This window comes from Mirounga angustirostris, unplaced genomic scaffold (genome assembly GCF_029215605.1).
Source record: "Mirounga angustirostris isolate CCGP_5_RB_7025 unplaced genomic scaffold, mMirAng1.0.hap1 SCAF_7, whole genome shotgun sequence".
NCBI classification, from domain to species: domain Eukaryota; kingdom Metazoa; phylum Chordata; class Mammalia; order Carnivora; family Phocidae; genus Mirounga; species Mirounga angustirostris.
The window spans coordinates 80,354,252-80,371,446 of NW_026991715.1; the positions used below are offsets into that span (position 1 = coordinate 80,354,252).

At 36.5% G+C, this 17,195-nt stretch overlaps 1 protein-coding gene across 18 annotated transcripts in view; it reads left to right on the top strand.

The window, feature by feature from the left end:
• Nucleotides 1–17,195, top strand: part of PAM (peptidylglycine alpha-amidating monooxygenase) — a 283,678-nt gene that overhangs the window by 224,580 nt on the left and 41,903 nt on the right. For 6 of the 18 annotated variants that reach the window (XM_064596425.1, XM_064596426.1, XM_064596429.1 and 3 more), the window contains exons 13-16: nt 2,793–2,977; nt 4,054–4,119; nt 6,561–6,644; nt 15,599–15,928. In XM_064596425.1, coding sequence (XP_064452495.1) covers nt 2,793–2,977; nt 4,054–4,119; nt 6,561–6,644; nt 15,599–15,928 — 665 coding nt within the window. The remainder of the gene's footprint in view (nt 1–2,792; nt 2,978–4,053; nt 4,120–6,560; nt 6,645–15,598; nt 15,929–17,195) is intronic. The other 12 variants (XM_045899246.3, XM_045899256.3, XM_045899274.3 and 9 more) reach the window with 2 other exon arrangements.

A 17,195-nucleotide genomic window follows, 5' to 3' on the forward strand; every position in this document is an offset into this window, starting at 1 on the left:
GACCGAGTTCATAAAATTGACCTGACTCAGCAGTACAATATATTAGCGGGTAACAGGTTATGCCATACAAGTTGTAAACATTTATTAAGAGAGATTATTCGTTCTTCCTCCCTTCAATAAATATTTATTGAGGGCTTAACTATTTTCAGGCTCATCACAGCTTGTCAGATTTAGAACGAGTGATATAAAAAAGTAGTTATCACATAAGCACTTTATTTTGCATGAAAATGAAAGAAATGCACCACTGTAATTTTGGAATAAAAGTGATGCCAGCAGGCATCATTTAGGGAATCACACTGGCGTTAGGAAAGGCTGAAAGGGTCATTCAGCGGGGCCAGGGCACACGTGTGAACACAGCCTCCCTCCATACTTTCTCATTAATAATCACTAGATTGACAGAGTTGAATTGCATGTGTTGTCCTCTATGGAAAATAAGGGTAAATGTGTCAGAATTCCCCCTTAGGAATACAGAAAGCAGTCTGATTTAAAGTCAGATTTTTTTTTTTTTTTCAGTGAAGGAAAGACAGATGTGGAATAAAACAGGCAAACTGGTTTGCTGATACTAAGGAAGATTTGAGTCCTGACACATTTAAGATGTGATAGTTTCTCATTCAGATAGGAACTCAGAGTTACCTTAACTACAAGTTCATTTATAAATGGAAAGGCATAAAGTCTGACTCTTTTCTTTTCCTTCAGCTCTTTAATGAATTTTTCTTTGTGGTAGCAAAGATTCTTTTTTTTTAATTAAAGATTTTATTTATTTATTTGACAGAGAGGGGGAGAGAGAGCACAAGCATGGGGAGGTAGCAGAGGGAGAGGGAGAAGCAGGCTCCCCACTGAGCAGGGAGCTCGATGCGGGGCTCGATCCCAGGACTCTGGGATCGTGACCTGAGCCGAAGCCAGACGCTTAACCCACTGAGCCATCCGGATTCCCTGTGATAGCAAAGATTCTAAAGCTATTTGATCAGCTCAATTTTGTATCATAGGATCAGTACCTTAAATGAATTTTGGTGAGCTGATTACGCTCTCACAAAGTCACGTGTTTAGAGATGAATGTGGGCATGAGGTTCCCAAACAGGTAAAATGTAGAAGGATCTGTCCACAGATTGGTTGCAAGTTTCATTTATTACTACATAAATTTACTGATTTTTTTTTTCCTTTCACTGATTGGAAAAGTTTGCATGGTTATTTTGCTTTCCCTCTCTGCACTATGAGTCAAGGTCTTCTAAGCTAGAGCCACATCTTAAATTCCTTTTCCCTCATCTCTGTCTCTTGATCTACACATTTTTCTTTATTTTGAATGGGGGGTAGGGTGGACAATATGGTGAGAGGTTCTGGCTTATTACTCGGGCACCAGCTATTCCTTTTATAGCACACAACTTTCTGACCAACTTCAGCGATATAAAATGAAATTCTTAGGAGTGGTGTTTTGACACAGGAAGATGTGTGTAGTGAACAGGTGTTTGTTTGGGACTGCACCTCCCTATTTGCTTGCATTTCACAGGAGAGGTAATTACACTGACAGGTATTAGATTCAGAGAGTGAGAAGCCAAATGACTTTTAAAGCATGAACAGAGCTTCCCGTGACAGGGATTTATTGCTGTGGTCTCTCAGGGGCTCTACATTTTCAGAGCTCACAGAAACCCCATCCCTGTTTGGAAAAATTTTTTTTTTCCTTCCTTTGCTGATGTCATCACTGTTGCTATGGAGAGGAAGTGAGTGCCACATGACATTGCTGGAAAAATCAACACTGAGGTATTTTTGTACAGCAAATAATCCACTTCATAGCTTGTATTTTATTAGCAGAGGCTTGCTAAAAATTGTCAGAACACCAAAAAGGAAACATTCATTTGCACGAACTACCTTGGAAATGAAAGTCTTGTGAAGGTGTACCAAAATAATTCCCTCCTAATGATAGTGAAAAGGATGAAATACATGACAGCCCATGTGAACTGAGGAAGAACAAAACATGTGTTAAACTATTAGGCATTGCCTTGTATTATTTGGAACTTGTATCTTAGAAATGTCCATCCCACTGTTTGAAAATCTATTTTTAACAATTGAGTCTTTCAGCTGAGTGGCACTACCCCACTGAGGTCTGAGCCTTTAGAGGAGGTTAGGACTGATGTCATTTTGTATCATTCCTTTCTATCTCCCTTTACTTCCCTGCTGAGGAAGCCAAGGTGCCAAGTCAGATATCAGGGGCACATTTATGATGTCTTAGTATCAATACAGGATTCTCGGTTCATCTGACCATGAGGCTGGAGGCAGTTACCAAAAACAGGATCCTAGACTCTTGGTGTTAAATGACAAAAGCCATTTTTAAAGACTTGTAAATAATATATGATATTTCTGTTAAAGTGTTCAGAATTTTACCATTATTAAGTAAATAATTAAGATTTTTCCATGAAGAAAGCACTTTGCCCAATCTGCAAGTTCTAGGAAATAGAAGAAGGGCTAAAGCATAACAGGATTTGGAGGAGGAAAGAAAGTATGTCGCTGCTACTTAAATGCCATTTCCATCTGTGGTATTTGGTGAGATCTCTGGAGTGACTGCAAATGGATACTCCCTTATGAAGTGGAAATATGCCTTTGACAATGTGCTTTTGATGCTGAAAACTGTGATGGGTTTTAATGAAAGCTATAAAATAAATGCACAATGTTTCCACCTCTGGACCTGTTGCTTGGCAGATTTACTGGTTGCATTTTTCTTGCATTAAGAACGTGTTTTATGTGAGTGGCTGATTTGTTATGTCTTTCTTTTCTTTTCTTTTCTTTTTTTTTGCTTGCAGTGGCACATCTAGTGATGAAATGTGCAACCTATACATTATGTATTACATGGAAGCCAAGCATGCAGTTTCTTTCATGACCTGTACCCAGAACGTAGCTCCGGATCTGTTCAGAACCATACCACCAGAGGCCAATATTCCAATCCCTGTGAAGTCTGATATGGTTATGATGCATGGACATCACAAAGGTAAAACTGGTATTCATTTAAAGTAAAATATGATTTTGTATTTTATATTTTCTTGTATGTCTCACTTGACTATATAATTAATATTTAAAATCATCCACCTTCTATCAATCACATGTACACATAATCCGATTCCCACTTTTCCCTCTTTTTAACCTATCTACCCTCCTGACATGCCCCCATCAAAGCAGTGAAAGTGAAGAATCTAGTGATGAAACAGACTAGTTTGGGGACCAGTTCAATAAATGTAGCTCTTTCTTCATTTAATTCATGTTTTCTCACTTCCCCATTTGATTCTTTCCATAGCCAGTAATGACTTATGCAATTTATGAATTTATATGCCGTGTTCAAAAGAGTGCTTTGGTTTGCCAATGAAAATGGTTATCGTCTCCAACCATACCCTAAATTATCTATTTTAATGGGCCTCCTCAAGCAGAGAAGAGTTCTTGATTTATGAGGCATTACTAATCTTGGCCATTTTGGTCTCATTCTCAGAATTGTTGATGAACTTACTCTTCATCTGCAAAATGATCATACTGATTGTCATTTCATTAGTTTAAAATTGCAAAACCCACACCCTGTTTTATTGGATGAAGTATGCTGAAACTTTACTGAGTTTTACAGATCCACTCTTAAAATTGCCAGAGCAGCTTCTTATGTCTTTCTCTTGGAAATTTTATGAAACAAGTTTAAATAGCGATTAGGTCACTTATTAAGATCTTAATATACTTATAGAATGTGCCTTAAAATGTTCTTAAAGTATCCTTAAAATGTCACTAAATTCAATTTTTAAAAATTCAAGCAGTTTTATTGGTGCATTTTTTAAATTCTGTATCATGTAAATATTACTGAAAAGGTAGTTGATCTGGTTATTAAGTCAGAAGTCTGGTAAATGGTGGTTACACTGGAGTTTTTTTCTGATTTAGAGCATTTCTACCATATAAATTCTTAATGCTGTTGTTTTTATGAAACATAAGATCCTGAAAATATTTTAATGTTGATGGTATATTTCCAGTAAACTATTTAACATATGTGATATGTCCCACAAATTTATGCTCAGCTTTTTTGATCCTTTACAGAAACAGAGAACAAAGATAAGACTTCTTTACTACAGCAGCCAAAAGGAGAAGAAGTGTTAGAACAGGGTATGTATGCATAGTTTTATAATTAGGCTTAAAAAAGTATTCATGTTCCAATTAGGCAACCAAATTTTAAAGTTACTGAGATATTTTAGGTCTCTTTATCAGCGTCCATCCCTGTGTATTGCTGTTTTTATATTATACATAATTCATGAGAAAATGGTCAATTGTTGTACTTTACCTTTGAAAGTAAAATTCCTTGATGTAATTTAGACCTATTAGGTTTTTCTATCTTTGTTTTATTTTTTTTAATATGGTAACTTTTATATGTAGTGCAAGTATAATCATTAGAAACAATCGGTGGGCTGCTTCTGAAATCTAAAGGACTTTACCATTTAGAATCTTGTATACTTTGGGCGATGTATTCATTGACTATATTTGGAAGAAATTAAGACTTAACCTTCATTTTGCCTTTCTTAAGTCATTCTTTTCTACCTTCAGTAAAGTAGGAGGGATTATCAATGTAGGCATTTGTAGTTTTGTGTTAAGTTGCCATCTGATGAGTTAAGAAAGCATCATTCTTCCTCTGATCTGTTTCTTTGAAGTAGTAATACTTGATCCTTGTATGTCATATACTGCATGCATTGGCACTGAAAGATTATTCTCCATCCTGTTTTCTTACCAGTTGTTTCAAAGATGATACTTTGTGTTAGGCGCTGGAGTATGTTATCAAGTCATTTTTGGCTAGAGCGGATATATTTTAAAACATTAGTTTAATGTTCATGCAAGCACACTTCTTATGACAACATCAAGTGTGCAGGAAATAGATAGGATTTTTCTGTTGGCAACAGGTAGAAATTTCTCACTCTTTGGATATTGTAAACCACTATTGGAAGTCTTCAAAATGTATTCTATTAGGTCTAGGTCAAAGACAATACTCTTGCATTAAGAGTATTTACAAAATTGAAGAACCCAGACTTTTTAAAGGAAGACATACACTCTGAGAGGGGATTAGGGAAAACTGTGATATAAAAGTTTTTAAATTATATAGAGTATGTTCCATAACGTTTCATTATAACAAAGTGGCCTCTAAAAGAATACCACTTTAGCTCAAAGTTGTTTCTACTTTTCTGTTAAGTCAAAAAAGGGAGACGATTTTAAACTAGTTTATATACTAAATGGCTCATACTAAACTATTGAGTATGATTTAAAATAGCTAAATTTACCAATCTGTGTATATAACTGTAAGGAAGTCAGTAATTATATACTACATATATAGTAGTATTAACAGTGTTTGCTATAACTGTACTGAAATTTGATCAGACTTAAAATGAATTATTTTGATATTGAACACACTGTTTGAAATATATGCCTTTGAAATAATTTGAGTCATATTAGATTACATTTTGAAATACTAACATATGTGATGATAAAGTATAGAATGAGACCACCATTTAGTAGATGTGTCTTATAAAATGGTGAGTTTCTATGGAAACTGTGGCTGAACTGTTTTCATTTTCAAGTTATTTGAGTTGATCAAGGGAGACATTGAAACTTTTGAAAGATTAGAAAACCAGAGGTTTCATTAGCCGAAGAACATGTTAGGTTTAATCTGTTCTTTCCAAATAAGATTTAGGAGGTGTCATGTATGATACCTAAAAACCAAATCCTTTAGAACATTTTCATATTTTGCCATTCATTTACCTTTTCGTGTTTGATCATATATGTATATAATATTAAGAAGTTTCAATATACCCAAAGCCTTACTGGTTCTAGAGAAGAATTCTATGGACACAAAATAAATTATTTTCTTAGAGTTAGTGATTTATTCTACTTATGAATAAAAATGCTGTAAAGTGATTTAACTTGGGAAAAATATATTCTTCTGACTGAATTTTAATACTACAGAAAATAGGCTATGGCATTCATATGTTGAAATTAGTGGGCCCATCAAAATGTCACCTGCTAGGTTATATGAAGACAGATAATTAACCAAAAGCCATTTCAGTGTCCAGTGTAGCCCATATATTATTCTGCAGGTCTTTGGGCACCACCAGCCTAGGATTTAAAGAGAATAGAGAAATATACCAAGTGCATATTTGTACACATAGTCTATTTGATTCGCTAATGAGATCAGTCTCTCTCCTTGCAGTACACAGGGTAGATCTACTCATTACTGAGAGAGTATCCCACTCTTCTCAGAGATGTCTTTTTGCACAAAATGTGTATTTGTATTAATTCCCTGGGAAGATAAATGGGCCAGGTAGCTAATAAGAGGGCTCTAATTCTTCAAATAAATTATGCCACATCTGCTGATTTTTAAGTAAGCCCTCCAGCTCAACCTTCTGCCTTATTTTGGTGCTCTGGCCAAAACAATTTATGTTCAAGTACTCTGCCAGCTTGTGTTGATTCTTTTAATATTTTAAATCCCCAATAAATAAAAGCTGTGAATCATTTCAGTTGTGCTAACCACAGGTTAACAGACAGCATCTATGTTGGTCACACAGAGGCTGTCAAACCCCCATTGGAAATAGAACAGTTGTGGAGCAGGAAGGGAAAGGCCCCTAACGTCAGAGGACATGTACTCAAAGGCAAGTTCGGTACCCATCAGTGGCTAAATAATAGAGTTCTGCCTGGATAACACAAACAATTTGGTTTTTTTGTTGTTGTTGTTGTTTTTAAAGATTTTATTTATTTATTTGCGAGAGAGAATGAGAGACAGAGAGCACGAGAGTGAGGAGGGTCAGAGGGAGAAGCAGACTCCCCGCTGAGCAGGGAGCCCGATGCGGGACTCGATCTCGGAACTCCAGGATCATGACCTGAGCCGAAGGCAGTCGCTTAACCGACTAAGCCACCCAGGCGCCCAACAATGTTGTTTTTACTTCCTATCTTAATACAGTGGAAAGCATATAGGAAGATAAAGGTCAAGATCTGCAATAAATGGTCTGTTGGAAAGAAGGAATGACTTTTATTAAGGTAGTCAAAAAAGACGGAAAGTATTCATATGCTATAGGCTGAAAACAAATGTAGCTGTGTCACATTGTTTATCTAATACTCTGTCCAGGAGGAATAGAAGTTTGGGTTGTTTTTTTTTTAATTCTAATTACAAAAATAGCTAGCTATTAATTTTTGGCAGAATATTAATCTTGATTGGAGATGTTACTAGAGTTTAAAAGAAACAGTTGAGTTACATGAATCTATGTAGTGTTGCCCGGCCTGTGCTTACAAACACTCTTACCTTCTGCAGTATCCTTATCTATTTTGCTTCCTGAAGAACAAAATTTGGTGTTAGGAAGTGTATCTCAGACCTATCTCAAAAGATATAATTATGAAGATACCAGAAGAGCCTCATTATATGACAACTTTACCTGTCAGGTTGTCCTGGATCATGCAACAAGGAGACACATTTTAATGAGGCTTTAATGAAGTCTGTGGGACACTTTAAAACATAATGCTTATTTGACTGATTTGCCAAATAATATTCATTTAAAAAGATATGCAATTTACAGAAAAATCTGAAGAAGCAAATAAAAATCATCCATCATCCCCAGAAATATGGGTATATATGTACATATCAGTGTCAAATATATATTATATATACATTATTTTAATAATGTTTAGATCATGTGTGCATAGTTTTGTATCCTGTTTTTTAAGCACTATATATTGAACATTTCCTCCAGCTATAAAAATTATTGGCAAGCGTGATTTTTATTGCTTGCATAATGTGTTTATATTCCTGCCCATGCTGCTTTGAGACTAGCCTGTTTGTCTATAGGTGAGCTAATCTGTGATTGAGTTGATCATGTCTGCCTCCAAGCAGAAAAACACTAATAGATACTCACAATGAACTGAAACATTACTATCCTTTGAAACTGTTGTAAGTGAAGAATACCTGTGTCTGTAGTAAGTGCAATAAGCTAAACAATAAGACTCAATTAGACATTTATTCTAAGTGGAGGAAACTCCTGGGAGACTACAGAGGTTTTCCAGAGCAGACACACGAACATATCCTTTACTTACAGTTGGCACTTTTAGGAAAGTAAAGTGTGTTTTGTAAGTGCTCTTTATTTCTTATGCATTATGATTTCATATATGTTCACTATACCAGTGACACAATCTGAGCTTTCTATCAACATTGTTTGGGTAAGGAATAGGGGCTGAAACCAAGAGGTTTACCAGCTTCAAGCAAGAATCTATGCAACTACTATTAGGAGTTCTGATTTTGAGTGTTTCTCTCCCTTATAATTCAAAGTAAAGGTGCAGTATTGAAATTTATGTTAGTTGTATTGAGAAGATTTGATATCTTAAAAAAAAAAAAACTCATGGCAGAACTGAAAGTCAAAATCTACAATTCTAGTTGTCCTTGTTATTGTACATTATGCGTAGACAGCATTTCTTTTGCTGCAGAAGGGCCTGTTAACATGTTTTATTCAGTTTGCTCCAAACCCTTCTCACTGTAGTCTTTGTGCCCTCATATAATCAATCTTTCTACTCAAAGGTCAGCATGAGTGACTATATTCCCAAGGCAGGGAGAATATGACAAAAATACAATTTGTAGAGGGAAAACACTCCCTGACCCCAGATAGTTAAAGGTCTTCAGACACCTTCTGTGAAACAGAATAATTTCACAGTGGTTTTATGCTAACAAAAATGAATTACCATTGGCATGTTTTATCAAATAAGCAGAATCAAGGGAACAAGGTTGCAAGTTAAAAAGACTAGTAGTCTACTGTTAACAGCTTGTTAAAGTAACAGTTGATAAATCATTTATGAGAGGAGTGAAGCAAAGTCTGGGCTTAATAACTGAAATTTATATTTCTTTGCTTTGTCCTAAATAGAATACTTCCTTCATTCCCTAATAAAGTACAAATGATTTTAGTGGCATCTTCTTGGCTAATTCCAAGCACCCACAATGCCACTTTGCTGTTTGAAAGAGGATACAATTCTTGTTTGTGTTCCCATTCACTAAAAAGTTATCAGTTTGTTATGATTTATGAGCAGCTCACAAGTCTTTATATATTGAACTCATCTATCAAACACAGTTCTAAATACCCCCCAAGGCTCTGGGAAGCTGAGTGGATGCTGTTTTGAATTGGTTTCCTAATAGCAGAGTAGGCAGATGAGAATGATCATTTATCACACAGTTGTGTGCATGGTAGTTGTAAAACCCATCATCTGCTAACTTCTCCTTTTTTATATTTGTCTCATTTTCTTAAGAAAAGAGAGGGGAGCCCATTTTGATTTTTCAATTCAGTAAAAGAAAAAAATAATAAAGTATACTTCATTTGCGATCCTTGAGCTGGTCATCATGATCATGTTTTATTTCAGGAAGGCTAGTAGGATCAATGTTAGTGATAAGTCAACAGTTAATAAACCAAATCAACTAACCAGAAGGGAAAATCAAATATGACTGAGTTACAAACCAAAATATTAAAATCTGAGAAGAAACGCTTTTATTTGTCCATTCCTCATATCTCTCTCATTAATCAGCTATGTTCCGTGTTGCAGTCTCATTAGCTTGGTTACTTGGCATATTTTGTCAGTGGCTAAACTGCTGATGAACATTCTGTTTACTTTCCATGTACCATAGAAATCACAGAGCAATAACAAAAGTTGTTTGTTTTAGGTAATAAAGTCCTAGTGACACGTGTGGGAAATGGGACTTCATATTCTGAAGATTACCAAATCATTCCTGATCATTTTTTTAAATGCCTCCACAATTAAGATTTTTACACTAAAAGTAGAGATACTTATTTTTTTATTCAATAATTTTAAAGCATTTTATTTAAAAAAAACTCATGAGGCGATTTTTCAACGTATGTTTCTCTTTCAGTTTATCTCACCATATTCCAGAAAGTAAACTAAAGAAATTTTCATGTTGATGGCAGGGAATAGTGAATGCTCCCTACTAAATAGAAAAATGCCCATTGAGTCATGGAGTAGTTAATGGAAGCACACAACGAATTGGGAGTTTAACTGGTAGTGTTTTAGATTTTCTCCTACTATGCTGTGTTCTTTTTCCTGACACATTAGCTACTACCACAGTTATGTTTTTCAAATCCAGACCCACCCAGCCAAATTGCTTTAAAGAACTAGAATATTTCTGCATTTTGTAAAATAAGAATCAAAGTTTGAGTGAGGAAAAAAAGAAATGGACTCACTGTAGCCTAAAATCATCAAAGAAATATTTTTATTTCTATTGATGGCAGAAGCAAAGTGTGACATTTTTAAACAAATTATTATTCATTGCAGTTTAATTTACTGAGTATCTGCTGTGATAGGTATAGTACTAATCACTGGAAATATGACAGTGAGTAAGAAATGAGAGGGTTGTTTTTTTTTTTTCATCTAAAATCACATTTATCCCTTTCCACCTGCCCCTTCCCACATAATTTAAATGTACAAAAAAATTTTTAAGAAAATCTTACAGAATTTGATCATCCATGTAAGGTATATTGCTGGGAGAAGTGAAAACTATTGAAGAGACAGAAAACATTACTACTTTTTCAGACCAAAGGAAGCCAGTCATTATTCTTTAGGCCATTTTTGTGCAAATCACTATCATACATAGATATTGACTAGTTTACAAGCATCTTATGTTATAATATGAAGAAGACAGGCCAGGAAAGGAGAAAAAGAAACTTGCTCTGTTAAAGAGAACACCCAGCACCTGGGCTCAGAAGAGTTAAATAGAAAAAAAAAATTAAATATAGTAAGATTGTCAAGTCCAAGGTATATTCACAGGAAAGAGTTTATTGGCCATTATAGAAAAAAAAAGGGGGAACCTGGATCCAGTATAGTGATCAGTTAGAACGTGGGCCCCTCATTCAGGTTGCTCCTTCAAATCCCAGTTCAGCTTCCTCCCAGATATGCAGGTTAGTCCTTTACCATTCATTTCCTCATCTAAAATGAGGACAAGGAGTATTTTGTAGATATTAAATGTGTTAAATTGTATAAAGCAACTTAGCAAAGTAACTGGGTAATGCTAAGCTCAGAGACAATATTAGCTATTACTATTATTATCATGTGTAGTTTATAAAGTAGTTGTTTATCTGTTATCTCTGTCAACAATAGGTAGGGTAACTGTATATCCCAGTTTTTCCAGGATTGTCCTAGTTCTTGCCTAGTATAAATATTAACAACACCCTTTTTCTTCTCAAATATGCCCCAGTTTGGGAAATAAATTACATGGTTATCTTAGCAGTGGGAGCCAGAATAAAATTAGAGAATAGCATTGTGAAATACGTATGTTGAAAGAGCTAAGAAAAAGTTGGGGTATAACCAAGGGATGTCCAGGGGTCATGGGTTGCCATCAAAAGTCAGCTCCACAGAGGTAGAGCAGCTTAAATACCATTACAGACAGACTTTGACGTTGAAGGCAGGGATGAAAATCAGTTCTGAGGGAGGAGGGGAGGAGACTTTCAGCATGCCAATCAGATGGTAAGAATCCCAAATGAGTCCTGGTGGTAGGGAGGGAAAAAATGATGTCGATGTATCAGCATTAACGAATCAGTGGACTTTGTGATTCACTGGTGACAGAGGGACAAGTCCAGTTTTCTGGATTGATTGACCAAAAACATATTTCATCATCAAGAGAGATACTATAAAAAGAAGTATGGGGAGAAGATTAAGAGCTCAGTTTTAGACATGTCGAGTTCAAAATTCCTCTGAAACAGACATCCAAGTGGAAATTTCCAGAGGGTGGTTTTATATATCAATTTGGTACAAGGAGAGCTCCAGATATGAGGGTCATTTGTCTGGAGGCAGCAGCTGAAGCCTGGTGAATGGCTGATATTTCTTAGTAGGAAGAGGCCTTCACCAGGGGGAAGAAAGGATTCCAGGGAAAGACCTTAGAAAACACCAACATTTTCATATGTTGGGCAGAAGAATAAGAGAAAGCAAAGATAACAGGGGGAGAAGAGTTTCAGAAGGGACCAGTGGGTTAAGATGCAGGGTCTCTCGGCTTTGGCAGCTAGGAGCTCTTGAGCAACTCATGAAGAAGTCACACGGGGGTGAAGGAAGACGTGGAAGCAGATGCCTTTGGCTTTGGAAAAAAAGAGGATATGAGGAGGGGTGAAGTAGCCTTGCACTGCCCAATGTGGCAGACACTAGCCATATGTAGCTATTTAAATTTAGATATAAATTAATTAAAAACAATAAAATTTAAATTTAAATTCCTCGGTCACGTTAGCCCCGTTACAAGTTCTCCGTAGCCCCAGGTGTGTGGTGGCTTTCATGTGGGGCAACACAGGTATAAGGATATTCCCATTAGCCCAGAAAGCACCGTTAGACAGTACTGGAACTTGTTGAAGGAAAAGGGAAGGCAGAAAAGTTTGAAAGACATACTACGTCAGAGGAGGGTCTCTCCTGCCTCCTTGACTGCTCAAGATAAATGCAGAGTGAGTGTGCTTTTAACCTGAGTCGAGTCTTTGGCAGAGAAGCTGTATTAGAAAAGAAAAGAGAAGGAGAGGAAAGGGAGAAGGAGAAGGAAGCATATAGGAAAGGCTCCAGGAGGGCTGGCATCCAGAACACTGGAGTAGGGCTAGTTCTTTCTCCAAAAACAGACTAAAAAAGAGACAGAGACAGAGAGAAAAAGTTCAAGTACAACTTCCTTTGGTACAGCTAGGAAGCAAATCACTACATCAGCCGTAGTGACTTGGTGAGAAAATATAGGGCTATAAAGTTAAAGGGGCTTTTTCTTTTCCATTATGAAAATCCCAATACTTGAATATGAGATAAGAAATGATTTTTTTTTTTTTTTTAATTTTAGGTGAACAACAGATTGAAACAGATGCATGTACATGTTGCAACTAGAGTTTATGTCTTTTTTGCTGGTAATTATAATAGCTACAATTCAGTGATACCTACTTTATGATATGCACTGGACTGGGCCTTTTACATTAACTTCTTGAAATCAGCAAAACAATTGTGAAAGGTAGTAAGTCATTCATTATCTTTATAATGTTAAGTAACTTGCTTAAAGGCACAAAATAGCCACTAAGTGTCAGGGTTGGATTCAAACACGGGTGTGAAATACAACCCAATGGGCAGTAACAATCCAGGGAAAGACCTGAGTGCTGCAGGGGCACAGACCAATCCGACGGTCAAGGAAGGCTTCTTGGACGTGACACCTAAGTAAGATCTGAAGGCTTAGGAGCTAGTTGGTTACTGGGGAGAGCGTGTCCCAGGAAGAAGAAATATCTTGGAGTTGACCTTCAAGGAAGGGGAAGCCATATGGCTGCACCATAAGCTGAGAAGAAAGAAGGGAATATTGAGAAAAGAAACTGGGGTAAAGACCACACAACTTCCTCTGTTTATTTTCTCGTCCATCCATTGCACTCAAGGTTAGATATATATGGCTCAGAAAAACACTTAGCATTTTAGGATACCATACATCCAGTACCCCGGAAGAGAAAGAAACACTCTCTGGTTTGTGCCTAAGGATGTAGGAGATAGCCATCTAGTGGTCTCTCTGTCTCTCGCATGTGTAATCTCTATAAATGAGATGCAGCTCTGAAGCTTTGTTTTCACACAGTGCAACCTGTGTGCAGCCAAGCCCATTACATTGCTCAAGTTTTGTCTTCCTAACCCAGTGATAATTGTAAGTGACAATTCCACAGGAACTGGAGCACTGTGCATGTGCTATTTGATCACGGCTTTTAGATGGTTACGGACACACCTGAGTCACTATGCATAGTTGCAAGTCTGCGTTCCTCCATCAATATTAGCCTAATGACATGGATTCAAGTTTTAAAATGCTGATTTTTGCCTGTCCCTGAAATAATCTTGCGTTTTATTTTCTATATAAATGTTTCATTGCACAACAGCACATTAAACTATTTATGTTTAGTGTGGAGGGCAGGAGAATTTAGCAGTAATGGATTAATTTCTTTTCTGTGAGGCAAAATGCCACCGTGGCCTAACAGATTTGGTTGAGTTGTTATTTGCTTTGTTCATTTTACTGAGATTGGCCCTATTACTTAGTAATTATTTTTTGATTGAAGATTTCACCTGGGATAAGCAGCTTTCATGGGCAAGAACTGAAAACCTACTTTGAATCATTAAACCAAGACTATTTGTAAACATGACAGGATCTCTTAGCATCATTTTGGAAAGACTTCATATCCCCTTGCACCAATTTGTAAATAATATATCCTTTAGTGGAATGTATCACAGCTAAACCAGTTACCATTTTCATTTCCTAGTGGTCATAAAAAAAGATTTTATAAATATTAACTGATCATGGGGCGCCTGGGTGGCTCAGTTGGTTAAGCGACTGTCTTCGGCTCAGGTCATGATCCTGGAGTCCCTGGATCGAGTCCCGCATCGGGCTCCCTGCTTGGCGAGGAGCCTGCTTCTCCCTCTAACCCTCCCCCCTCTCATCTACTCTCTCTCTCTCTCTCTCTCTCTCATTCTCGTTCTCTCAAATAAATAAATAAATCTTTAAAAAAAATATTAACTGATCATGCTATAAATGTAATTAAAACTTAAACAGTAAGACTCCATAGTCATAACTGATTTCATTAGCAACACTTAGAATAGGGTGAGGAAAAAGAAGAAATGAGTGTTACCTTTGGGTTTGACTTAGGAAAGCAGATTTATGTTTCTATTGAGAACATAAACATGTTTTCCGTTCACATAGTTGATGTAAATGGATTTAAAGCCACAGATGTAAATGATGAGGACTGAAATGCTTCATGAACTTGTCATGGTCATATTTTATATGTCATAATGCTCTATAAATAATTTATTGTCATGGAATTAGGTTATCATAGCCAAATTTACTTTTTAGTATAGAAAGACATGAAGTATATTTTACTGATGAATCATTCCAATGATATTAGTTTATTAAAATCTTTTCTTTTGTTTGAAGGTGATTTAAAGTGTTCTTTTCTAGCAAAATTATTTTTCAGGGATTCATTTTTTTCTTGTTTAAAATGAACAACTGGAGCTACTTACAGTAGCACTGCCAACAAAATAATAATAATAAAACTTTGGTTTTCCAATTTCCAAAGAGATGCATATCTGTTAGATTTCTTGTGTTTCATAGCATATGCTGAAAAATATACATTTAATTTCTTGTACATTATCCTCTAATAGGCTTTGAAAGACTACTTCAAAGGGTTTTCCTTGAAGATAGCTGCTTTCTGATGTAGCTGTTGATAGTATTTTTAGAAATCTGATGAACTCTAACTTCCAAATCAATCCAGTTATACTGTGAAAACCATTTACTGAAACATGCCATGCAATCACATATGCATCGTTTTGTTTCCACTAATATGCAAATAGAGGTTATCTGGTGTTACTGGCTCCGGAGATAACTGAATAAATACGTGGTATATAAAATGAAATGTGAAGCATGTTATTTTTTTTCATTGTTCTGGAAAATCATCTTCTTTCCCTCATGCTTGAACATCTGAGAGCAGCCTTCTCTCTCACTTATTATGACGAATCAGGAGATGGTATTCTTTAGGCACAAAATCTTGTAAATTTTGCAATCTTATCAACCCTCCGCCCCTTATCTCTTCTCTTTTTTCCACAGGTGATTTCTATTCACTACTTTCCAAGCTGCTAGGAGAAAGGGAAGATGTTGTTCATGTGCATAAATATAATCCTACAGAAAAGGCAGAATCAGAATCAGAATCAGACCTGGTAGCTGAGATTGCAAACGTAGTGCAAAAGAAGGATCTTGGTCGATCTGATACCAGAGAGAGTGCAGAGCATGAGGAGAGGGGCAATGCTATTCTTGTCAGAGACAGAATTCACAAATTCCACAGACTAGAGTCTACTTTGAGGCCAGCGGAAAGCAGAGTTTTGTCATTTCAGCAGCCCCTACCTGGTGAAGGCACCTGGGAACCAGAACACACAGGAGGTGCGTTTAGGGCTTCTTTGAAAGAACAAATTATGAAATGCTACAATCCACATTAGCAAAATCTGAAGGGAATAAAAATGCATGGGTGAAAAAACTTACCCATCAAAAGAACTTACCAGAAAAAAAAAAAAAAATTACTCAGATCTGGGTTATCAGATATCACCTTTGTTTGAGTCTTTTTGTTTGTTTCTTTTGGTTCGATACCACATAAATTCTGTTTCCATTTAATCAATGAGCCAAAATTACCAGGACCAAAAATATCTAGATCATGTTGGGGAGGGTGGCACATGAAATTCAGGGTAACAAATTCTTACCACGTCGGTATTCTCTATTCTGCTCGTTGGAAAGCAACTGAAAATTCAGCACCTGATGTGCAAAGTTTCAGTGTATGAAATGCTTATATGCTGCCTTCTTTTAAGGTGATTAAGTTCCTTGCAAAGGGATCTTATACTTCCAACATTCTCTTCCAATTGATTTGTAAAATACAACCATTTTTATGACTTTGATTTCTTAAGTTCCATTATCAATTACTATCTTAATTGGAAAATTGAGTAGTTATTTCTGAGGGGACCTCCAGCAAGTTAGAAACTTGGAGATTTTCCTTTATTTCTAACCGGGACTGGCTTCCATAATTAGAGAACAACGCCTTATTCCCTTCAGGTTTCTGTCCCAGCAAGCTATGGATGCCTCATCTTTGTCTCTAACTGTGCTGTGGCCTCTGTCATATTGATTGTGTTTCATGTTACTTGCTAATGTGGAAAGCCAGGTAATACAGCATGTGGAGATAATCTCTCAAAAAGTAACGGACATGGGTGCATGGCAGCCATCCATGTGTGGGCTGGAATGGCGCCGGCTGCCAGTTTGGTGTTTTCAAATACAGCTTTGCAGGAAGCCGTAAGTTAGTCAACACCCAGCTGATTTTTATTTATATTGAAAAAAATTAGCATGAGGTGCCTTTTGCTCACACAGAAGTTTCAAGCACTGTCCGTTGGGACTGATCTTTCGATGGGATGTTAACTGGGACCCAGATTTTTGTGTCTTCATATTTAAATAGGATCAGCCCTGCTCTGACTCCTTCTAAATTTATCTAATGAAACTATTTCTCAAGAGGGGGTCCCCAAATTGCATTGCATCAGAATCACATACGGTGCTTATAAAAAATCTGGTCTCCTGAATCCTATCAGAGAACAACCAAATTGACATTTCTGAGTGTGGTGCCTAGAAAATCTGCAGTTTATCATGCCCCTATCCATTTCATAGAGAGACT